This window comes from Bufo bufo, chromosome 2, assembly GCF_905171765.1.
Source record: "Bufo bufo chromosome 2, aBufBuf1.1, whole genome shotgun sequence".
NCBI classification, from domain to species: domain Eukaryota; kingdom Metazoa; phylum Chordata; class Amphibia; order Anura; family Bufonidae; genus Bufo; species Bufo bufo.
The window spans coordinates 445,501,230-445,526,954 of record NC_053390.1 but is presented as its reverse complement, the minus strand read 5'-3'; the positions used below and the strand labels follow the sequence as shown (position 1 = coordinate 445,526,954).

The window sequence follows — 25,725 nt, the reverse complement described above, 5'->3', positions numbered from 1 at the left end:
GGGTCAAAAAAATGTAAAAAAAAGTGAAAAAAGTTAAGATAAAAAAAAAACATTTATCACTGAATAAAAATAAAAAAAATAAAATAAACTACACATATTAGGTATCGCCGCGTCCGTAACGACCTGATCTATAAAATGGTCATGTTACTTTCCCCGCACGGTGAACGCCATAAAAATAAAAAAATAAAAACTATGAGAAAATTGAAATTTTGCCCACCTTACTTTCCAAAAAAGGTAATAAAAGTGATCAAAAAAGTCGCATGTACGCCAAAATAGTACCAATCAAACCGTCATCTCATCCCGCAAAAAATGAGACCCTACTCAAGATAATCGCCGAAAAGCTGAAAAAACTATGGCTCTTAGACTATGGAGACACTAAAACATGATTTTTTTTTTTTCAAAAATGAACTCATTCTGTAAAACTTACATAAATAAAAAAAAAGTATACATATTAGGTATCGCCGCGTCCGTATCGACCGGCTCTATAAAAATATCACATGACCTAACCCCTCAGATGACCACCGTAAAAAAATAAAAATAAAAACAGTCTAAAAAAAGCCATTTTTTGCCATCTTACGTCACAAAAAGTGTAATAGCAAGCGATCAAAAAGTCATATGCACCCCAAAATAGTGCCAATCAAACCGTCATCTCATCCCGCAAAAAATGAGACCCTACTCAAGATAATCACCCAAAAACTGAAAAAACTATGGCTCTTAGAATATGGAGACACTAAAACATTTTTTTGGTTTTAAAAATGAAGTTATTGTATAAAACTTACATAAATAAAAAATAATGTATACATATTAGGTATCGCCGCGTCCGTGACAACCTGCTCTATAAAATTACCCCATGATCTAACCTGTCAGATGAATGTTGTAAATAACAAAAAAAAAAAACGTGCCAAAAAAGCTATTTCTTGTTACCTTGCTGCACAAAAAGTGTAATATAGAGCAACCAAAAATCATATGTACCCTAAACTAGTACCAAGAATACTGCCACCCTATCCCGTAGTTTCTAAAATGGAGTCACTTTTTTGGAGTTTCTACTCTAGGGGTGCATCAGGGGGGCTTCAAATGGGACATGGTGTCAAAAAAAACAGTCCAGCAAAATCTGCCTTCCAGAAACCGTATGGCATTCCTTTCCTTCTGCACCCTGCCGTGTGCCCGTACAGCGGTTTACGACCACATATGGGGTGTTTCTGTAAACTACAGAATAAGGGCCATAAATATTGAGTTTTGTTTGGCTGTTAACCCTTGCTTTGTAACTGGAAAAAAAAATTAAAATGGAAAATCTGCCAAAAATGTGAAATTTTGAAATTGTGTCTCTATTTTCCATTAAATCTTGTGCAACACCTAAAGGGTTAACAAAGTTTGTAAAATCAGTTTTGAATACCTTGAGGGGTGTAGTTTCTTAGATGGGGTCACTTTTATGGAGTTTCTACTCTAGGGGTGCATCAGGGGGGCTTCAAATGGGACATGGTGTCAAAAAACCAGTCCAGCAAAATCTGGCTTCCAAAAACCAAACGGCGCACCTTTCACTCTACGCCCCGCTGTGTGGCCGTACAGTAGTTTACGGCCACATATGGGGTGTTTCTGTAAATGGCAGAGTCAGGGCAATAAAGATACAATCTTGTTTGGCTGTTAACCCTTGCTTTGTTAGTGGAAAAAATGGGTTAAAATTGAAAATTAGGCAAAAAAATGAAATTCTCAAATTTCATCCCCATTTGCCAATAACTCTTGTGCAACACCTAAAGGGTTAACGACGTATGTAAAATCAGTTTTGAATACCTTGAGGGGTGTAGTTTCTTAGATGGGGTCACTTTTAGGGAGTTTCTCCTCTAGGGGTGCATCAGGGGGCTTCAAATGGGACATGGTGTCAAAAAACCAGTTTATAAAAATCAGCCTTCCAAAAACCATACGGTGCACCTTTCCCTCTACGCCCCGCTGTGTGGCCGTACAGTAGTTTATGGCCACATATTGGGTGTTTCTGTAAACGGCAGAGTCAGGGCAATAAAGATACAATCTTGTTTGGCTGTTAACCCTTGCTTTGTTAGTGGAAAAAATGGGTTAAAATGAAAAATTTGACAAAAATATGAAATTCTCAAATTTCCTCCCCATTTGCCAATAACTCTTGTGCAACACCTAAAGGGTTAACAATGTATGAAAAATCAGTTTTGAATACCTTGAGGGGTGTAGTTTCTTAGATGGGGTCATTTTTGGGTGGTTTCTATTATGTAAGCCTCGCAAAGTGACTTCAGACCTGAACTGGTCGCTAAAAATTGAGTTTTTGTAAATTTCTGAAAAATTTCAAGATTTGCTTCTAAACTTCTAAGCCTTATAACATCCCCAAAAAATAAAATATCATTCCCAAAACAATTCAAACATGAAGTAGACATATGGGGAATGTAAAGTCATCACAATTTTTTGGGGTATTACTATGTATTACAGAAGTAGAGAAACTGAAACTTTGAAATTTGCTAATTTTTTTCAAATTTTTGGTAAATTAGGTATTTTTTTGTGCAAAAAAAAAAAATTTTTTGACTTCATTTTACCAGTGTCATGAAGTACAATATGTGACGAAAAAACAATCTCAGAATGGCCTGGATAAGTCAAAGCGTTTTAAAGTTATGAGCACTTAAAGTGACACTGGTCAGATTTGCAAAAAATGGCCTGGTCCTTAAGGTGAAAATGAGCCCGGTCCTTAAGGGGTTAAGGGGTTAAACAAGTGGTCAATTTCTGATAAAACATCCCTTTTAATACTATGGCATCCTAGAGTAAAGTTATACCCTAGGGCTTAATTTAGTAGATCTCCAGAAAACTACTTACAGTGGAGATGATAAACTATAGTGCAAGGCAAGCCTAATAGAAAGGTGCCCTCTCCTTTGAGAAATTAATAGTAAAATTAAGATTCAAGAGGAGAGCAAAATAAAAGGTGGGAAGTTTTTATTGATGTGATTTCTCTTCAGACACAAATTTACAATCCAGTGTCAAACTTTCAAAAAAACAAAAAAAAACATACATCAGGTTGTGGACCATGGGCTAAAAAGTTCTGCTTTATCCCTCCCCGTGTACATGAAAAATAAAAAGCATTACAGTCCTGTCTTGCACAAACATTGCATGCCCTCAACAGGCTACAACACAAAAAAAAAAAAAAAAAGTTTATAAAGGCTGATCCTACTAAATCTTAAATACCCAGAGCCAATAAGAATCATATTTGGCAGCTGCTGCCCAGCTACAACAAGCAGCCATCTGCAGAACTGAACCCACATGTACATCTGGCAAAGGACATGGTTTCTGTATCAAGCATAAAAACTGTCTTACATGATAGAAAATAAAAAAGATTAGGATTGGTTGTTGCCGTGTAGAATATCAAGGGGACAGGGAATTCAACTGCGTGCGTAACACCAGAGCTTATTCAATAATGCGATCTTCAATTCATCTGTTCATCTGCAAGAAAAACAGAGCATCATGAATGTAAACTTGGTCATTGACACTTATATTGGCTGCCCTCAAAACCACAACAGGGATGCGGGTGATCAAAAAAAAATATAAAAAAAATGTCTATTGCATAAGTTACATTGGAGGGGATATACCGCAAAACGTTTGTCACTCTGCGATATACCGCAATAAAAGCACCTTCAATTGCAAATAAAAAAAAAAAAAAAAAAAAAAAAAGTGTCCCGTTGACTTTTACACTATCCCCAATAGGTCATCAATATCCGATCAGTGTGCGCCCCCCATTGATCAGCTGTGGAGCTCAGTGATGTCACTTCCATAGGTCACATGGCATATGTGCAGGTTACTCCACATTCAATACCAAGCACAGCCACTATATAATGTATGTCACTGTGCTTGGTATCTTGTGATGTGGCTGCAAGGCTCTCATAAGCGATGGGGCCCTCTCAAACACCTCGCCAGGAGTGCAGAGAGTCGGACCTCCACCAATCTGATATTGATAACCTTCCCTGAGGATAGGCAGTCAATATTGCACTCCTTCATAGTGGTTGTCCAGGATTAGAACACTGCTGCTTACTTACAGAAACGTTGCCACCCCTGTGTCTGGTATTACAGCTCAACTTCATTCAAATAAAACAGGCTGAGCTAGAATACCACATACAATCTGGACATGTGTGGAGCAGTTTCTGGAACACAGCAGCAATGGTCTTCTAAGCCTGGACAACCATTTTAAAAAGAGGTTTTCCAGGAGTACAATATTGACTGCATATCCTCACGGAAGGTCATCAACTTAAAACCGGATGCAACTCTGTCAGAACTGAATCCTTCTCTTCCCAGCTTGTCTCAACTCCCCTTGTGGAGGTGGGGGGGGGGGGGGGGGGGGGCAGTTCAGGTGGAGTCCTTGGATAGTATTCCATGTTTGAGAACATGGAGGTTTAAAAAGGTTCTATGGGAGAGAGGAGAAGGTGCCCTAATTGACTGTGGCTCCAAGTGAGACCTGGACATGTTGGATATGCAAAGGGACAGTTATTGGATTTGGATGTCATTTTCATCTATTGATGTAATGCTATTCGGGATACCAGACTCCCTACTGTTTGTACAATTCAATAATGTTTATTAAAAACCATCAGATTTAAAAAAATAAAAACTGATGCAATAGGGCACAAATCAGGCAACATTTTCCTGGCAAGATCCCGAAAAGTTTAGTTTTTGGCAGGACGGATACAGATTCCCTTCTACAGACTCATTGGTTATCCTGAGGCAGAGTAGTAGTAAGTAGTAGTAGTACATGTACTGGAGTAGGGCAAAGTTCATAGAGAGCGTTTTCCCTCTGGTAATAGTAATTTATCTTACCCACAGCTCAGCTTGAATTTCTCTGCCGCACCGTCTCATGGTTTGCGCCAGCATTGCTTTTCCTAGAACGTAATAGTAGAGGCCATTATAAATGAAGAAAAACTATGGACTTTCTTCTGACAGGATGGTGAATTAAGTTCTAAATGTCACATTAGTAGAGCCAGCGAAATTGGAAACATCCATTGCAATGGTGAAAAAACATTTGCCACAACTACCTTAGGACTAAACCTCGTGAAGCATTACGATCATGCCATGTCTGTACAGTGCCCTACAGGTTAAATACTCTAACACCAGAGGAGTGGGAACTAAGAGATTATACTGTCACTCATAAGATTACTACTTCTTGCATATGGTGAAACTAGAATTTGGCTTCACAATATAAGTAGGTTGATCCGTAGACCTGAACTCGTGTCCCGTTTGAAATAAAGTTGATGGATTTTAGCCGAGTGCTGGAAATGGACTGTCCTACAGTTCTACTTGGACCAGTGCCCACACTGAAAAGACCAAGACGGGTAAGCCAAATCAAACTTAACACATTGTATTGCTAGTCAAACCAGCAGAGAACACGGGGTGTGTGCCTCTCTCCCCAGATATCTGGATATTTTCAGATTGCTGTCTCCTCTCTCCCCATTGAATACATACACGTCAGCTTAGACTGGGGAGCTGTCATTTGGCCGACAGCTATAGGTAGTGTGTGGCCATCCTTACTCTTTCTTCCTGACAGCATCTGTAGTAGTTCTGCATTTTTTCATTAATATATTAAATTTCAAGAAGAACTGACACTGGAGGAATGGCATTTTCATCAGGTTACATGGTTAGTTTCACATGAAAGGCCTACTTTATAAGCAGACACTTGTCATTTAAAACAAAAAAAATTACTTACAGAGGGGCAGAGCCGCCATCGTCATCTGTGGGGAATAAAAAAAATATATAAATAAAAATATAATATGTAGTAGATGTCTTAGTATAACTTGTCGCCATGCTAGCAACGTTCAATAGAGCAGGACAGAAACTAACCAAGTACTGCCTCACCGACCTATTTTCTGTATTGGGCTACATGGAAAAGCAAAGCAGAGCCTGAAATTACATGGACTCTTACCAAAAGAGGTTCCCCTTACTGTTGCTCAGAAATAGGAAGGGAGGGGGGGAAAAAAAAAAAAAAGCTATAAAGGGCACTGGATGCAATCACAGAACCTTCAAGTCTAGGGTGTTCAATCCTACTTACAAACTTGAGAACCCGTGGATGAAACGTGGTAAGGACCTACAAATCTGAATATCCACTCTAAAGAGGTTCTCCAGGATTTTGGTGTTGGACTATCCTCAGAATAGGCAATCGATATCCGATTGGCAGGGGTCTGATACCCCACACCCTCGCTGATCAGCTATTCTGCAGTAGCTCTGGCAGAGCTAGAACTACACAGCTTCAACCATTGTGCAGTAACCAGCTCCTTCCACTATGCAATGGACAGAATTGTATAGTTGAGTGCTGGCTTCCGATGCCGGAACTACTCTGAAACAGCTGATCAGGAGCTGAATGGGGTGTTAGACCCTTGCTGATCAGATACTGATTGAGGATAAGCCATCAACAAAATCCTGGAGACCCCTTTAAGTGACATATATATCACTAATGCAATTAAAATCCATTGCTTTGCAAATTAGCTCAGCTCTTGTCTTACCTTCAGGAGCCTCGTCAGGCTTTCTCCTCTTCTCGTAGATGAAGATAATTGTGACTAGAATTATAACCTCTGCTACAATACCAAGGAAAGGCCAGAGTGCAGCAAGACGGCTCCGTACACGAAGGGCAACAGTGGCTCCTGTGGTGCCCAGCATATTGGTCCCATTACAGATATAGTCACCCTGATCTTTCTCAATGTCTAGTTGGTGAATGCGAAGCTCGGTCTTATTTCCAGCAGATTTAATGAAATAGCGTTCATCTGTCCCATTCACTATGGCCTAGAGAGAAAAAAAAATAATAAAGTACTCCATAAATATAGAAACCACACATTCTAGCGATATGAAATTATACTTTAAAACAGGCCGTAAGACTCCAGGTTTGTCGGCATGACACCAACAGAATACATTTTCACAATACTGATTTAGTTTAAGACCTATGTTTTAGACTCTGGTCTTAATCTGTCCCCTGCCTGTGTCAGAGGCGTGCACCAGAACTGAAATCTACACCAAATTCCTGGAGTCTACTATTACATGTTCAGGGCTCGCTGTGCACTGCCACTTTTAGGAAAAGTCATCAGCTGGGCACAAAACCGCCAACAAGTCACAGAACTATGTGCAAATGGGGAGTGCACCAAACTGACTCCAGTTACCTAGCATACAAGGGTAAATAATGGAGATCAGTCCATGTCAAGATGCCTCCAAGTTCAAGAACAAAAAAAACAAAAAAAACACTGTTGCATGAAGCTTACTATATTCCTCCATTACACAAATTATTTTGCTGCGGGAGGCTTTATTATTGCCAGGAAAAAAAGAACAAAGCATGAGACCAGCTCCGTGCAGGGTAGGAGCTGGCCCCATGTCTTGTGAACTTTACTTTCAGAAAGAAGAACAAAAGGGTGGACCCACTTTGCTCAGTTCCATCCTGTCCATGGGGTTTCTAGGTGGGGAAATTGTCAAGCACAGCAGGAAAAGTTATTGGACTATGATCCACAGTTAAAACAATAAATTCCAAGGGGCCGCCAAGAAGCATGACAGAACAAACAGATTTCAGTTAAACGAAGGTACCAAAAACTTGTGGGGGGGGGCTGACAGCATGGAGTGAGCTGCATGCCAGTGCACTCCTGCCAGTATCCTGACTTACCAGGGGTAACTACGTAAAGGACTGACATTTACAGGGGAAGGGGGCAAAAATGTGGGGCACATTATCCACCTACTTGCGCTGAGGTACGATGCCAAAGGGGAGAACAGGATGTGCAGCTCCAACATGGCGCCAGTGAGGACAAGTAAAAGGGCCCACAAAATGTGGTGAGCCAGAGCACTGCAGCGCGGCTCAGTAAATATGCCCGTATACCAGAGGGGGTAAAGAACTGGTGCCAAGCACCTGGAAGTGGGGCGGCAGCTTTGTCCTCCTCTGAAGCAGAGGAGAGATCACATGAGGAGTGCCAGGGGAATAGAGCACGAAGGCACCGGCCTCACTCCTAGCCAAGCATGCTAGAACGGGCCACCATATCCCCCCACTCAAGAACCTACACTAAAAAAAGATATTATGGTGGCAGTGGCTAGCTGCAACACCACTCTTAAAGCACTCAATATCCAAATGGGGAGAGGATATAAACAAAATAGCGGAACGGACCACAAACGGCAAAAGACATTGCTGCCACAGAATACATAGAGAAATGGGTCTCAGAAGTTTCAGGATAAAGGCCTGTGCCCACTGTATGCTGTAGAACAGGCCCATAGAGTGCGCACCAGACCTCTACCGCCTGGCAGACCCCCCACGCCCACTACTTGATAAAATATTGTACTAAAAGGAAAGATACTATTTTGCGGCACTCCCGTGATCATCCAGATTTGACCATAAATGGAGTTAATGTATAATTTCTGGACTATATCAGAGATCCAGAAAAACAAAAAACAAAAAAAAAAAACACACACATTTCCAGGCTATTAAAAGGAGACCCCGGAATCTACAACTCCAATATTGCATGATGTTTCCAGCGAAACAGTAGCAGCCATGGGAACTACATATTTTTTTTGAAGACTCAGAGGCTGGACTGCCACAAGAATCAACTGGGGGAGCAAGACAATGTGACTTAAATTGCTGAAGCCCTGGAGGAAGAGCTCTCGTTTCCATTTCCTTTTCTGTCTTTAGTGCTCTTTTTCAACAGATTGTCCGTGATGACAGCCTGTCACTTGGAATGCTAACTCGAATGGACGGTCTGACTCTTACCTACAAAGTTACCTGACGCAGGAGCGCAGGTTACATGTGGGACTCTGCTATTGGACCCTCGACGTAAGGTTGGAGGTGAAGGGTCAAAATATCTTATGAAAAATGTTGGGCATTGTAGCAGACTATTATCCATCCAGATCAGATAGGTTTCATGCCTCAAAAGTCCACATCTATTAACATTCGCAGAGTTTACCAGCCTGCAGGTCTCAGCGGATAATGGTGGTGATATAGATGGCCACTAGACGCCGTTAAGGCTTTTGATAGTGTGGATATCTGAGGTGCACATTACGATTCATGGGCTTTGGACAGCGATTCATAAAATGGGTCCAGGTGTTATACTCCAACCCGAAAGCACATATCGATGAAAAAGGGAGGGGACTCTCCCATTAGCACTAAGGCTGTCCCCCCCTGCTGTTTGCGATAGCAATAGAGTCAGAGACGGTGCATAGTTCCCCTGAAATACGTGGTTTTCAATACAGACAGGTTCATAAAAATAGCCATGTATGCCAACTACACACTACTATTCCTAAGGGACACGTCAACCTCCCCGTCAGCAGCAATGTTTCTTATGGACAGGTTTGGTAGAATGTCAGGACTCGCTATCAATTGGTAAAAATCGCCACTGGTGTTCCTGGATGGCCAGGTCTGGTCCGCAACAGCAATAGCTGACAGGAAACCTGGAGATAAAATGGTTCACACCTCCACCACACCTCAGTGATTATAATACATACACGAGCTCTAACAAGCTCTGCCTCTAATGCCACCAGATGTAAGGCAGCTATCCTATAAGTCAAAAAGCTCTTAAAATAAGCCTTGAGACATGACTTGGATAATAAATAAACCAGCACCTCATGTCATGTATGGCCTACAAGTCACCTCACACTGATTAAGGTGCTCTCTCCCTAAGGAGAGATACACACACACACACACACACACACTTTAAAATATATTAGGGAGGGCATCTTTGAGGTGCCATCATGGTTTAAAACCAATTACCAGTAATTATTGTTTTCCCCTCACGAAAGACTAAAACTAAGGCCTCATGCACACGGCTGTGTTCCGCGGCCGAGAGCGGTCCGTGGTAACCCAGCCGGGATTCCTGCTGACAGCAGGAGCGCACGGCGTCATTGGTTGCTATGACGCCGTGCGCTTCATGCCACCGCTGCTGTACAGTAATACACTGGTATGATCTATACGAGTGTATTACTGTACAGCAGCGGCTGCATGAAGCGCACGGCGTCATAGCAACCAATGACGCCGTGCGCTCCTGCTATCAGCAGGAATCCCGGCCGGGTTACCACGGACCGCTCTCGGCCACGGAACACGGCCGTGTGCATGAGGCCCAAGACAAAGAAAATTTAGGAGGGGGGGGGGGGGGGGGAGAGAACAGCTTGTAGCACTTTCCTCAAAAAGGCCGCATCTGAATCAAGATTCAGTATGTAATGTAAAATAAAAATAAAAAGGGATGGGGAGAGCTCTAAATAGCAGCTCTTCAAATCTGGGCCAAAAAAGGCATCTGCCCCCCTCTGCCCAAGAAGTCACAAAGGCCCTGGTAGAATGAGCCCCAAACACCAGTGGAGGAGGCAGGCCAAGGGAAATAGCATTCTTTACCCGTCTAGCAATAACACTAGTGGAAATTTTGCTGCCCCTACACTTTCCTTGAATCTGGATAAGGAGATTTTCATCTATCCTCCAAGGTGACGTGGAATCTAGGTAAAACACTAGACACCACCTGACATCTAGGCAATTACATTTTTCTAACGTATTGGCGGGATTTGGACAAAGCAGTATCACATCCCGACTTCTGTGAAAATCTGAGACCACCTTGGGCTGGAAAGATTGAATTGGTCTAATGATCACTTTATCCTCCAAAATCATGGTATAGGGAGGGAAGGCAGAGAAAGCTTGAATCTCAGATACCCTTCTAGCTGAGGTTATTGCAAGAAGGAAGGCCATTTTAAAAGAAAGCATATTGATAGAGATTTCAATTAATGGTTCAAACGGCTTCTGGGATGGGGCTGAAAGAACAGTATTTAAATCCTAGGGAGGAGACAATTGTCTTAAGGAAGGATTTAACCTGGAGGCTGCTGACAAGAATCTTTTAATCCATGGATGATCAGCTAACCTATAAATCAAAGAATTAACTTCGAGCAGCTACCTGAACCTTTAGTGTGGAAGCCTTAAGCTTCCTATCTAGCCCTGCTCCTTCCTCAGTGGAGTCCTGTTAACTCCGAAACGAGTCTGATGTACACAAGTCTCTAAAGAAAGAAAACCGCAGCATACCATCTGCGCATCTCCTTTGAATTTGCAAGAACACCTGAACATTCTCCGCAAAGAAACAAAAGTCCTGCCTTGTCTTGCACAAAAGACACCAAGTCACGCCAGATTTAAAAGCGGGTCCAACTACCCATCGACCCCGATGTCTAAGCGGACTGTTTCCCTGCTTGCAAGTTCATCTCACTCTAAAGCTGACCGGAGGTAAGACCATCTGTGCTGAAAACACGTGGGACGCCACGCTAAGCACAGGAATCCGAACACTCCACCGCTTCTAAAAAGTGACGCTTCTAAAAAGTGAGTAACTTGTTACAATTTATCACAGTGCAACAGCAAAGCTACAGCTGTGAAACAAAGTTAAGCTGTGAAAGACTATGCAGCAAAACTAAAAGGACATCATATCCATTCAGTAATCACTAAATATAGTGAAAACATCCTATATTGAATAAATCGCAGATATACTGCGGACTATTACAGAGACTGCACTTATTAATATATTGGCTGAGACTCAAACTTCAAAGTAGACCCTGAATTTAAAACCGAGATCCCAGATTCAAGTACACATTAACCCTTAGATTGGTTATATTTAAACTTATGTATTTTATGTTATTTTAGTGTGATAAAATAGGTACCTTATCTGTTATATATTATATAAATATTTTAGTAATATATTGGCTAGTGTCCTGTGTGAATTCAGATGTAGGTGTGCCCCTCTTATCTATTTGTATACTTGTTTTTCCCTCAAAGGTTTGGGGTAACCTTTTTAGGGGGAGCACCCACTCCTTGCAACTTGGAGGGTGAGCCATCCCAATACATTCTACTTTTTTTTTTTTTTTTTTTTTAGAGGTAACCGCCTTCCTACTTTTTAGCAATGTGGAAACCACATTGTCTGACAATCCCCTTCCCGACCAGACTTCCCTTTAAAAATCCATGCTGAAAGATGAAGGACTTCTGGGCTGGGAGGAACTAGCGGACCCTGGTAAAGAAGATCCTCTCAATGGTAGGAACCATGGAGGTTGTACTGCCAATCTCAGAAGATTCGAATATCAGGACCTCTTGGGCCACTTTGGAGCTATCAGAATAACAGGCTTCCTGAGGAAGAGGAAGAGGAGGAGGAGGACTGCCAGGGGAACCTCAGTGCAGTGGCGTAACTACCGGGGACGCAAGGGAAGCAGCTGCTTCGGGGCACGGGCTGCCAAGGGGCCCGGCGCCCCGGCAGCGTGTGTGACAGTTTATTTTCAAGTTAGCAAAATATGATCGATTCTTGTCTTAATGTTCAGGGCCCCTTCACAACAGCAGCGGACCAAGCCCCCCTCGCTAATGTGTTCTTAATCTTACCTGTCTCCTGATGTGTCTGGGATTCGAACCCACAACCTTCATGTATCAGAGGCAAAGCATTTACCCAGACAGCCATAAGGGCTGCATTGCCACTGAAAATATGAGACTTCTACTGTTGTAGCTGGCTAAGTGTACACCTAATACACATGACAGCTGCACCAGCACACTCAGCTTTGCTATATCTACTGTATAGCAATACTTAGAGATATATCGATGCAGCAGAGCTGGGTGTGCTGGGGCAGCTATCATATATAGAGATATAGCAGTGCTGGGTGTGTTGGGGCAGCTGTCATGTGTATAGATGTACACTTAGCCAGCTATAACAGTAGAAGTCTCATATTTTCAGTGGCAATGCAGCCCTTATGGCTGTCTGGGCAAATGCTTTGCCTCTGATACATGAAGGTTGTGGCACCTAATACTGGCACGTGGGAGGGGGGGGGGGGGGGACACTTGATACTGGCACGTGGGAGGGGGGGGGGGGGGACACTTGATACTGGCACGTGGGAGGGGGGGGGACAGGGGACACTTGATACTGGCACGTGGGAGGGGGGGGACACTTGATACTGGCACGTGGGAGGGGGGGGACACTTGATACTGGCACGTGGGAGGGGGGGGGACACTTGATACTGGCACGTGGGAGGGGGGGGGACACTTGATACTGGCACGTGGGAGGGGGGGGGACACTTGATACTGGCACGTGGGAGGGGGGGGACACTTGATACTGGCACGTGGGAGGGGGGGACACTTGATACTGGCACGTGGGAGGGGGGGGACACTTGATACTGGCACGTGGGAGGGGGGGGACACTTGATACTGGCACGTGGGAGGGGGGGACACTTGATACTGGCACGTGGGAGGGGGGGACACTTGATACTGGCACGTGGGAGGGGGGGGGGGGACACTTGATACTGGCACTTTTTTTGGGGGGGGGGGGGGAGAGATGGCACTATGATACTGGCACATGGGGGTGGGAAGGAGAGAGGCACTTAATACTGGCACATGATAAGGGGGCATCTATGGGAACACTTACTGGCACATAATTGGGGGGCATCATGGGGGACACTCACTAGGCCGGCAGCCTATCAGAGGCCGGACACTGAGGGGCATCTACTGGGGCATTTTATACTGGTACATTATGGGGGGCACTAGCAGGAAGGGGGGAGAGGGGCACTATGGGGGAATTATATAGGGGTATTTTATACTGGGACATTATGGGGGCACTATGGGGACATTAGCAGGAGGTATTTTGTATTTTCACATTATAAGGAGAATTATTTCTACTGGGGGGCATTACGGTGGGCTTTATTACTCCCCCATGGTATGACCCCCTAGTAACAGCACCAGCCTCTCCCTCTTCTCCAAATCCTTATTATGAAATCTCTCTCATTAGGATAAAGCACAACATCAGCTCCACCAAGCCCCCGGCCAAGTGTTGAAGTGGTGCCCGAGATCCCCAAGGGCCAAGCAACTAAGTTTTCATATGAAATATGTTTATGTTATACACATAGCATACACTGTGCCCCACAATATACAGTATACCGCCACACTGTGCCAAAGGAGTGGGGTTTACACAGGAGGAGGGAGGTGCGAAGCGCGCTGGGGGGACCTTACAAATATTTGCTGTGGGGCCCAGTCACTTCTAGTTACGCCCCTGCCTCAGTGCAGGGTTCCTCCACAACTGGGATGTCAGAGGGCCAGGATAGTCTGGACTGGCGACTTGGTCGAAAGCTACGGGGAAGCAGGCACTACCAGCGGCCATAGCAGCTGTAACGCGCAGTGGGAGTGCTGGGGCCCCTCAGGGGTCTGATGGCTTTCCCCCTTCCGACCAAGTGGCTGCAAAGTCAGATGGAGGCCAGGAGACAGGTCTTGGGGACGTGGCAGTCTCATCTATTCTGGCCACGTCCAGTCAGGAGTTTCAGGCAGCGTTAGTGGCTGACACAAGCCTGACCGCTCTCAAGGAGAAATCAGCACAGTTCCCACAGACTCAGACCTCGAGTGGATGGTCTGGAACCAAGGACGGCTATACCGGGTCACGTTCCAGCAGGGCTCATCGAAGGCGTGGCTTAGGGACCGACAGCTAGTGGTACCCTATCAGTTCAGGATGGAGTTGTTGCAGGTTGCGCAAGGTTACGATGGCTGGACACTTAGGGGTCGCTAAGACAAAAGGCCAAATTAGCACAGCATTTCTACTGGCCAAAGATGAGGGCCGATGTGGTTGCCTATTGCTGTTCATGTGACACCTGCCCGTGGTGCCCTAAAGCCCCCCTCGTAATGCTGCCCATAATTGAAGAGCCCTTTCAGGAGGGTGGCTGTGGATCTGATTGGACCACTGTCCATTCCGAGCAGCTCCGGGAAACGCTTCATATTAACGGTAATAGACTACACCACCCAGTACCCGGAAGCGGTAGCCTTGTCCTCCATACGGGCCGACAAGGTGGCCACCTTGCTGGAGATTTCTCCAGAGTGGGCTTTCCCCAGGAAATGCTCACCAACCGGGGGACCCAGTTTATGTCGCAATTGATTGAGTCCCTCTGCAGGAAAACAGGTGCAACATCTGGTGACCAGCCCGTACTACCCACAGACCAACGGCCTGTGCGAACGGTTTAATGGCACCTTAAAGCAGATGCTTAAGATGTTGGTCGACTCCCACAGGCGTGACTGGGATCGGGACCTCCCACATCTGCTGTTTGCCTACCGAGAGGACCCACTAGTCTCCACGGGGTTCTCCCCCTTTGAGCTCCTGTACGGGCAACGTGTGTGGGGGCCCTTGGCTCTGGTAAAAGAGGCCTGGGAGGGAGCTGTAGCCACCCTGGAGTGTCAGTTTTTCATGCGCTTCCAAAACAAGATGCAGGCCTCGTCGCAGCTGGTGCACGATAATATGGAGCGGGCCCAGGCCAACCAGAAGTGATGGTACGAACGCTTGTGAGGACCTACCAGGTGGGTCAAAAGGTATGGGTACTGGTCCCCGTACCTCAGGACAAGCTTCAGGTGGCCTGGGAACACCCGTCCCTAGTGCATCAGCACCTCAACACCATGACGTACCTGGTCACCCTGGACCACGCCCAGGGAAAGCGGAAGGCCTTCCATGTGAACATGATTAAGGAACATCAGGAGAGGGAGGCATGTGCCCTCCCTGTCTGCAACCTTCCAGAAGAGGGGGAGGAAACCCTCCTGGACATGCTTGCTCAGGTGAAGGCGGGTGGGTCCATCGAGGATGTGGAGGTGGGCCAACCGCTCTTGAGTGACCAACAGTCCCAGCTATGGGCCACCCTTCACCCCTTTCCGGGAGTTCAGCAACACGCCCGGAAGGACAGAGTTGGCCATCCATCACATGGAACCCCAATCTGGTGTTCAGCATATCAGGTTTCCTTGGAGACGCAGCAGCACATACACCAAGAGATGCTGAAGCTGGGGGTCATCCAGGCATCCAACAGCGCTTAGGCATTGCCTGTGGTTCTCGACCCAAAGAAGGACCGGACCACCTGGTTCTGTGTGGACTACAGGGGCGTCAATGCCGTCTGTCACCGATGCCACGCATCGATGACCTACTCAATCAGTTGGCCGGGGCCCAGTACCTGACCATTATGGATCTGAGCCGGTGGTATTGGAAGATTCCCCTGTCCCGTGAGGCGTGGGAACGCTCTGCCTTCATCACCCCCTTTGGATTGTACGAATCCACAGTGATGCCGTTCGGCATGAAGAATGCCCCTGTCACTTTTCAGCGGATGGTCAACACTGCTTAAGGGACCTTAAGAGTACGCGGCCGCGTATCTGGATGACATTGCCGTCTTCAGTCCCACATGGGAGGATCACCTGACGCAGGTGCTGGGGTGGATCCACCAGGCAGGCTTGACCAAGCCGGAAAAGTGTCAGCTGGGCATGAGCGAGGTCCACTACCTGGGGCACCGGGTAAGTACCCTGAAGGCAGAGCCTGGGAAGGTGGATGCTATCGCATCCTGGCCCACCCCCAGGACCAAGAAACAGGCGATTTCCTTCCTGGGCACCGCTGGGAACTATAGGAGGTTTGTCCCCCACTATAGTAGCCTGGCAAAGCCCTTGACTGAACTCACCAAGAAGCTGCCATCCGCAGTCGATTGGACAAACTACTGCGAGACGGCCTTTCCAGGCGCTGAAGGCTGCCCTCTCAAGCTTCCCTGTACTACAGGCAGCCGACTTCACGCGGCCGTTTATAGTACAGACTGACTCCAGCGATTTTGGCCTCAGTGCCATACTCAGCCAGGTCGACACTACGAGCCAGGAACACCCCGTTTTGTACCAGAGTCAGAAGCTCCTGCCAAGGCAGGTGGCATACTCCACAATTGAGAAGGAGTGCCTGGCCATTGTCTGTGCGCTGCAACCATACTTGTACGGGCGCCGTTCCACTGTGGAGACGGACCACAACCCCCTCAGCTGGTTAAACACTGTCTCAGGGACAAATGGAAGGCTGCTCCAGCAGTATCACTTAAACCATTCGCCACAAGAAAGGCCGTGACCATGGGAATGCCGATGGGTTATCTCGGCAAGGAGAGGGTGCGGATGAGGGGGAGGTATGAGAAATATGGAGTATGATCTCATTCCTGCCATTTTCTCCAGGAGTGGCAGAGGAAATCAAACGCCACACCTCCATTCAGACAGCACGGATCCTGCAGGAAAACATCCCTGCAGGGGGTCTAAGCCATTCCCCAGTTCAATGAAATCTAGCAGACAGCATGGAACCGGCGATTTATAAGGAATTATGAAATCACCCGGCCATCACAGGCGCAAACCGGATACATAATTGTGTCCGGGTGGCCACAATTAACATGCCCATGGTCTTAGTTTGGTGGTGGGATGCCAGGGAAGGGAGATATACATATCTCCCCACCGAAACCCAATAACGGTACCATGCTTGGACCCTACTGGAAGCCAGAACCCAGGCGGATCCGTTGGTCCCAGAACGATCTCCCTGTGACCTTCTGGCCTGGAGCTATGAACCCTAAAGGGTTTTTGTGGGTCATCTGCTGCCAGCCCAGCAGGGAGGGGGGGGGGGGGGGCAGACGTACCCCTCCCAAAGGCCAGGAGGGGAGGGATCGGCTACAGTTTAAAAGGCTTGTGCCCGCAAGCAGGCGTGTCTTCTCTGGAGGGTCACATTGTGCCATGTGTTTAGAGGGACCTGCAACCAGCTGACATCACTGCCCTCCATGTGAATACAGCAAAAGAAAAATTCATCTACCCGGTAACTGACTTGTGTTCTGTGTACTCCTGTTTGCACCATATTACCTGTATTTGTAACCTCAGACCACTGTATATATTCTTAGTGTATATTGTGTTATCTAGTGTGCCCTTAAGGCGATTAAATATATCATTTACTCTTGTGCTGTCTTGTATCTTGATCACGAATCCCCGCGTCCATGTTTCAGCCTAGTTATAAGCTACCGCGGATTTGTTTCTCACCCTATATAATCCCGTTAGCGGACCGGGCTTATATCAAACGAGAAGCTGGTGGCAGATTAACCAGGCTGTGGCCATGAAAAGGCTCTCAGCTTGTTGCCTCTCTGTGCCCGTGTGGACAGGAGGTGTCTGTATAAACTGTACCAAGCTGACCTTACATGCTCCTCTAGGAGGGCGTAACATTACGTCTTGGTAACCAGGGACAATACCGTGTCTCGTGAGCTCGATGTAGTTGACGTCAAGCGGGCACAAGGGGTGGTATCCATCACAATGAGATTCTAGTTGACCTAACCATAGCCTTAATGGCCTGGAGACCCAAGAGGCGGCAATGGCCGGCCTGAGACTTGTAGATGCACATTTCCAAGTACGTTTAAGATAAGTCTGCTCTTTTATCTAAAAGGATCTCTTAAACAGCCTAAATCCTCAAACGGAAGAGCTGATTTTTTTTGCCATTTTAGCTCCAGGGGCATCTACAGAAGGAGCTCCGTCCCATACGCCCACCACTGACTCTTCAAATGGATATTTTCTCTTAACAGAATTCGGTATAAAAAGAATTCTGTCAGGGGTTTTCCATTCTTAATCAGTGCTTCTATGTTCTTATGAACGGAGAAAACTATGGCATGGACTATGTTACAGATCCTTTATTCTTTAATTTCTGTACTTTGCATTATAATGCTTATCAATAAAAAGGAACAGATTAAAAAAAAATAAAAAATAAAAAGTCCTGGGAAATGGCAATACTAGAAAGTCTTGTCTGCGGTTTATATGAGCACCATGTAAAGCTCAGCTCCCCTCTGCAGTGTCACAAGCAGTCTGAGCTGTGTCTAGGGACATGTTCTCTGCTGAAGGTTCTACAGAAATTGGCAAACCCCTTAGAGTGAAGCTGGAGAAGTTTTATATATTTTGCTGAAGGATCAAGTACAAAATATCAAGCAAATACAGTTTCTGAAAAATACAGCTTCTACCACTATGTAATGAAATTGTATAAAGAAAGTAAAACATTTTCAAACCTGGACACTGCCATCTTCAGACACCCGGTACCACATCCATTGCTCTACAAGAGGATAAGCGTTGCTTTTACAAGTCATAACTCCTGTGTCTCCCTCATTGCCGTGCTCCGATTTCTTATACGCCATAACATGGGGTGGGACTAGGAGAACCAGACATGACAACCAGTAAGAGACGCTTCCAGGTATCACACAGTTCTACTAGGACGTAATATTTGCAATACAATTAGTGGCACGTACTGCTATGGACACCTTCAGGGCTTTTTTATATATCATTGAACAGACTTCCCCCTTCTAGAGTAACATTAACCCATATACATAATAGATTGCAGAAACCAATAGGAGTACATGTAGTTAAATAATAAATCACTTAGTCGTCACACTGTAAACATGATTAAAAAGCACAGTATATATTTGATAATACCAACCAAAGTGTGCAATCCCGTATCAGGTCAGACCACCACCACGCCCCGATGCGCATTTCACCATCAGATTGTGTGAGTGTGAGATATATACACTACTCATTTTGGGCTAAAAAAAATGCAATTGGTCTGATTTTTCAGCCATTTTTGAGTAAATGGGGTAAAAAATAAATAAAAAAAAGTCTGCAGAGTATCTAGTCTCAGTTCTGTCAGCTGACGACTCATGTGAAGCCTGATCTCCTGACCTTAAACACTTAAGCCATGTTATCCGTTTAAGTTTTGCTTTAAGTCAGAAGATCAGAGATAATGCTTCACATGAGCCGTCAGCTGATGGGATTGAAGTGATTTTTAAATCTCAACTCAAAAATGGCTGACAATTTTTAATAAAGCGTATTTGAAAAATTCAGCCCAAAATTAGTAAATGCATGCATAAAAAGATGCCTCAAAAGGTGTCTAACAGATTTCCTTACTGAACATTGCCATAAAGCAAAAAAATAAAAAATAAATCCATAACAGTAACTTTACCACAATAAAGAGGCATTCAGTTGTACTTCAATGTCATGATTCACCATTTAAGCCACCCAAACACATGGAAGAACTCTTTAGAAAAGGGAAAACTTTTAGAAACCAGCCGCTTCCTAGGATGCCAGAATTTGTAGCTGCTCCATTTAAGCCTTCCGTGAGCACAGAAAAAAAACATGTATATTAACATACTATATGTATAGTAATGTACCTGTGACATTAATCACTCCACTAAGGTCAGGAACAGTCAAGAACTTGCATGTATATTGTCCAGAGCTCTCTACATTCACTTTGGTAATGCTGAAAAGAAAATGCCATCATTTAAGATCGTGCGAGGGGACAGAAGACAATCAGACTGTTTTACACTCTTCATGCAGGACAGACAGGAATTCAGGTCACAGAAAGGAATTCTAATGCTGTTAATCCCTCAAGAGGACATGGATAGTTCAATAGTACATCTGCTTGCGAGAGAGCAAAATGCCACCACCTCAATGTGACAGTGATGCTAATACAGTCAGTCGCTGACTGCACAGATACAAAGACACCAATGTCCTCCTTGTACTTAGTCTCAATTAAGTACACCAGCACAAACAAGCTTCAAGACCCCTTCAGGATAAATGCAAGAAGTGCAGCAAAGTTCTGAGTGCTAAAGAACATCTTTCCCTAGAATGTCCACCGAGAACTTTTAATAGCCAATTGTCGACATGACCCACTGTCTGGGTCCTTAGAATAAGACTATGCCACAGTTCACGGGGAGGCTTAGTAATAAGTAACAGGTTTTTTTTTCTGTTTGAGGAGTCAAAAAACTACCAGGGCACCTTCCATGTTATCCATGGTTTGAGTTTATTGGTGAACTGCATGCATATCCATTTATACTACATATCATGTGAAGGTCTCTCATAGGGCAGTAACCTCCTCCCATTCTGTCAAAAGCCTCCCAATGAGGGCTAAAACTCTCGAAAGTTTAGTGGCAGTTCTCGTCGAGGTGGAAAGACAACCACCTACATTACACTGTCAGCAAAAGAGACGCAGAAAGCCATCAAATGCTTCCTGGGCACTGGCATGTACACTTCTTACAGATGGCAAGGGGTGCACTTCTTTCAAACATACGTACATATCAGATTTTGGCTTAAAAAAAAAAAATTAAAAAAATAAAAAGTTCAGCCCCCACACAAGAAAACTTACTTATACGTTGTTATCAGAGAGCCATCTTTGTCTTCATGGACAAGCTTATCCCCCTTATACCACTCGTGGCCAGATATTTGAAAAGAAAGGTCTGTCAAATTGCACATTAGAATCTCTTCACCGGGTGCTTCTGGGGAGCTTGTTAAGATGCGTGGATCTGTAGGGGAGGGGGGGAGGGGGGAAGAATAATAAAAAAAAAATTAGAAATGTTTCAAACTTATATGAAACTAATCTACACGGTTCCACGTCCAATATTTTTTTTCCTGAGGTTTGTCCACCGTATACTGCTAATGTTGATATTTGGTAGGAAGCGTTTCAGGCTAGGGCCACAATTCGTATGGCCAAGGACTGCAGCATAGCTCAAGAAAGTGAATGGGCCAATGTTGCAGACAGCTGGATTCCTTGTGACTGTTGTGGTCATGACAACTTTGAGGGTCACACCACAATCCAGCTAGAGCTACAATGGTCTCTTTGGTTGACCAAAGTTACCACATAGCCCTAGCCTAACTGCAAAATAGCTCCTACAAAATATCAATAGAAGACAACCATCCATCAGAGTATAAAAATTAAGGATGAACTTGCTGTTACATGTACAGTTAAATGCAGGTTGACTACAAGCACTTTCCTCCAAAACACCACTTGGAGCTGGGAAGAACATCAGGAGGCAGGATAAAAATGTTTTATGAAGCCGGAACAAATTAGGAGCACAACGTTCTGGAAGAGGGATAAGCAACATTGACCATTCTTCTATCTACTGCAGGAGGGAAAAGGGCTGGCAGCATTGAAGGTGAGGTACAACACTATGACCTGGTGTGGTTTCAACACGGGATAGCAGCTAGGATGGTCCACAAAAAGGATATTCATAAAATAGATGTAGCTTTTATCCAAAGACTGGGAAGATTGCAGTGCTTTCAAACCTAAGCTTTTTATAGTCACATTGCTTTTAACGTACTTAATGGTCTAGAACAGCGTTTCAGCAAATAACACGTTATCTGGGAACATCAAACAAAGCAGGTGCAAAGGGAAGGAAGTAAGGTCCAGCAAGGGAATTCCATTATGTGCGAGTGGTGCCTTGGAGCCGAGAATCAAAGCCAACATAAGGGAAACCAAGCATACTCAAGGAGTCAGCTAAATCTGGACTACAACACTAAGTGGAGGGAGTGGGTCTTCAGGACATCACAGGGATCCTTCGAAATTAAGGTTTCTCACTCACGGTCTAAGACAATAACATTGGCCTGTGAACGAATCCACTTGATGCGAGGACTCTTTGTCAGGTGGTTACGATCTGGATCATTACTGGCACGGCACTCATAGGTCCCAGAATCTTCTGGGTTGAGGTTGAAGAGATAGAGTATACTGGCAGCATGGAAGACATATGTCAAGTTCATCTGTACACGGTCTTCTCGGGCTCCGTCCCACAGCTGAGAGAAGCTTTCATTGCTATAGTCTGCCTCAAACCACCACTGTATCTCTGGCATTGGACGGCCAATGGCCTCACAGTGTAATGCCACCGATTCTCCTGTCAGTCTGACCTCTGAGAGTGGAGACTTAATAAACCCAGCTGTAGGTATGAGTGAAAGGGTTAACCAGAAGAACAATACATCATATACTCTAGATCTAGAAGAGGCTCCAGACTGCCTGAATTATAGAGGACCCGTCACCTCTCCTCACGTGTCCGCTTTTCGAAATTACTTGCATTCTCCATGTGATAATTATTGAGAATCTATTCTCTTAACTACCATATTTTTTTGCCATATAAGACACTCTTCCCCCAAAGTGGGGAGTAAATGTCAGTGCATATTATGGGGCAAATACTAATGAGCGCTTCCATTATGGAAGTGCTCAATAGTACAGGAAGACTGGGAAGCAGTGAATGCAGCACTGTGCTGTAGGGCTGAAACGATTACTCGAATTAATCGATTAACTCGACACAAAGTCCTTGAATCATTCGTTTGTGCCATGTGACCACATTGTGAGTGAAGAGCTTGCTATTACTCACGCTCCATGGTCACCCGCCTGCTCGCACAATGCTGCTTTGGATCTGACACACACAGTCAGGACATTTTAGTTCACTGGCGCTGCGCCTGGGCACTGAGGGGGGGGGGGGGGGGGGGGGGGGGGGGCAGTGGAGCTGAAGGCACTGGGGGGAACTGATGCACTTAGGCTGATTGCACGGGGGGGGGGGGGGGGGAACAAAGGGTGTTGGGGACTGATGGCAGGGTGGTCTGATGAGTTTTTATAAAGGAAAACAGCCCATTAATTATTTTTTTCTTATTAGATTACTAGATTAATCGTAAAAATAATCGGTAGAATACTTGATTCCTAAAATAATCGTTTACTGCAGCCCTACTGTGCAGGCTCTGTACTCACCACCACCTGGTCTTTAGTCACTTGCTGGGCTGTGACTGCATGTTGAGTCACAGCACAGTGCTAGTCAGGCTGAACTAGAGTAGTGTGGATGTGCGGAGCAGGAGAGGCAAGTTAATTGTCTTAATGTTTGCCCTGAGCCTGGAGATTTGATCTGAGGTCTGCTTGGGTTGGGGAGGTGGGCGATTCACATTGAGGGGTCTCATGAAGATAATGGGTCTGAGCTGAGATCTGATAAAAAAAATATTTCTTAAATTTCCCTACTCTAAAACCTATGTGCGTCTTATAGGGCGAAAAATACGGTACCGGTATGTTGTCCCATTCCTTTATTATTTCTGCTAGAAGTTCTAAATGAATTACTAGCAGTTTGTAATAAAGGTCCAGATGGGTGTTACCAGTGTTGGGTGGTATTCCTGCACCGTCTGCCACTGGGAGAAAGGGCAGGAACACAACACCCCATTCCCCAGTAATACCCATGTGGACCATCATTACAAACTGCTAGTAATTACTACATGGGGATGCGAGTAGTTCCTAAAACAGACGCGTCAGGAGAGGTTACACCCTCTGTAGGATCAGAATAATAGACACAACGCCCAATATTAGCACATCTAGAGCATTCACATAGGTAAATGAGGGAAGAAGTTCTTTCCTGACCTTTTCAGAGCAGGCAGTTAATAAGCATGTTCTCTCCATTAGCTAATTAGGCCACACACTGCCAAACAAGTCATAATTAACAGATCATAATCAGACCAAACAGGAGATGGCAGAGATATGCCCCGGCGAGGCTGCTGACTGTTCAGTCCATGTTCAATTTAGCATTTATTAATTATAGAAGACGTGCACATGTAAGCAGACCCAGTATGGGTGCAGATGTGTTCTGAGGAGGTGTATACTGGCCCTTCCAGTATACTGATCAGATCCACAGACGTCCTGTGTGAGGTGCCACATGCAATCTGCTTACTCACCATGACTCAGGATTTCCAGAAAAACTTAGGCAATACTTCCCACTAACACAACACCAAGGAGGCCCCAGTTACTGCTCCCAATTAACGGCAGATTATTCTACAGAAAGTCTGCTTCCAACATGGGCAGGCTCATCAGGAACAAGCGCCTGAACGGACACACTGCGCCCTGTAAACGCATCTTCTATCACCAAACAAGAGAGCAGAACGACAGGAGATCCATTGCTGCTGCACATAAAATAGTTTGTGGGCAGCAATGGGTAAGAGGGAAGTAGTGCCAACAGTGTTTGGGGGATGAATGATCACAGTGGCCATCATACATTCCCACAATGGCAGTGATCAGGGAGGAATGGTTGGTTCCTAATAGTTTCCCTAAGCCCCTTGCAGACAAGCAAGTATTCCCCGTGGGTGCAATGCGTGATGCGAACGCATTGCGCCTGCACTGAATCCAGACCTATTCATTTCAATGGGTCTGTGTACATAAGCCTTGTTTTTCACGCATCACTTGTGCGTTGCGTGAAAAATCACAGCATGCTCTATATTCTGCGTTTTTCACACAACGCTGGCCCTATAGAAGTGAATGAGGGTGCGTGAAAATCACATCCGCAAACAAGTGCATATGCGATGTGTTTTTCACTGAAGGTTTGTAAACCTTCCGTTTTTTGTCACGCGCAAAACGCATTAAATCACATTGCACCTGAACGAGATCACACACTAAACTGAACAAACTCTTTTGTGAATTTTTACTGAACGCATCCAGACCTATTCCGCTCACGCTCGTCTGCAAGGGGCCTAAGGCTTCCACACCACGTTTCCTTTGGCCTCCGTAACATATGGATTAGATTATTATTTTTTTTAAACTGTGAAAGCACAGCAGACTGCATTATTACACAGAGGCACCCAACAACAGAAACCGCACACTGTACAGCATCTGTTCTTTTTAACATAGGAACTTTGTGGCAACTAACACGAGTCAAAGGTTTCAGTTGGGAAACTGTCCCAGAAGGAACTCCCGGATTGTACTTTTTAGCACTCTCCACAGACACCAATAGGTGTTTTTAAGCACTTATCTGCCCACGGGAACACAGATTTGATAGAGATAAGACATACGCTGTTGTGAAAGAGGGTGCTTCGGCTAGGTTTCATGGACATAACTGCTGGAAACGCAAGCTGCATCAATTCAGTCTTCTGTCCTGTGGATGGCGCTACCCGGACAACACTGATTACTTCAAGGATGGGGTAAACAAAGTGAATATTCATAGTGCGGGCTCCAGACGGCTCAGCATGAACCCCACCCTATTGTAACTTACATTACACAATGATACCCTCTATCACACAGATATTTAGAAAGTGCAAATGCAGGACAAACCTGTTCACAGTGCGAGCAGAAAACAAGCAGTTTGGTGTGGGACTAAATATACAGTGTGACAGATGCCACAGGGTTGGGTGTCACCAGGGTCTGGCTGACATTTTGATGTGATGTACATGTAGTCAGCTGCTGACCT

The 25,725-nt window shown here is 45.1% G+C and overlaps 1 protein-coding gene across 1 annotated transcript in view; it reads right to left on the bottom strand.

The window, feature by feature from the left end:
* Positions 1 to 2,926: 2,926 nt before the first annotated feature.
* Positions 2,927 to 25,725, bottom strand: part of BSG (basigin (Ok blood group)) — a 33,849-nt gene continuing 11,050 nt past the window's right edge. Inside the window, exons 2-8 of the mRNA XM_040417513.1 lie at positions 20,892 to 21,048; positions 19,918 to 20,006; positions 18,766 to 18,905; positions 6,486 to 6,762; positions 5,693 to 5,717; positions 4,810 to 4,871; positions 2,927 to 3,447 (exon numbers count right to left, since the gene is read on the bottom strand). Coding sequence (XP_040273447.1) covers positions 4,817 to 4,871; positions 5,693 to 5,717; positions 6,486 to 6,762; positions 18,766 to 18,905; positions 19,918 to 20,006; positions 20,892 to 21,048 — 743 coding nt within the window. The 3' untranslated portion in view covers positions 2,927 to 3,447; positions 4,810 to 4,816. The remainder of the gene's footprint in view (positions 3,448 to 4,809; positions 4,872 to 5,692; positions 5,718 to 6,485; positions 6,763 to 18,765; positions 18,906 to 19,917; positions 20,007 to 20,891; positions 21,049 to 25,725) is intronic.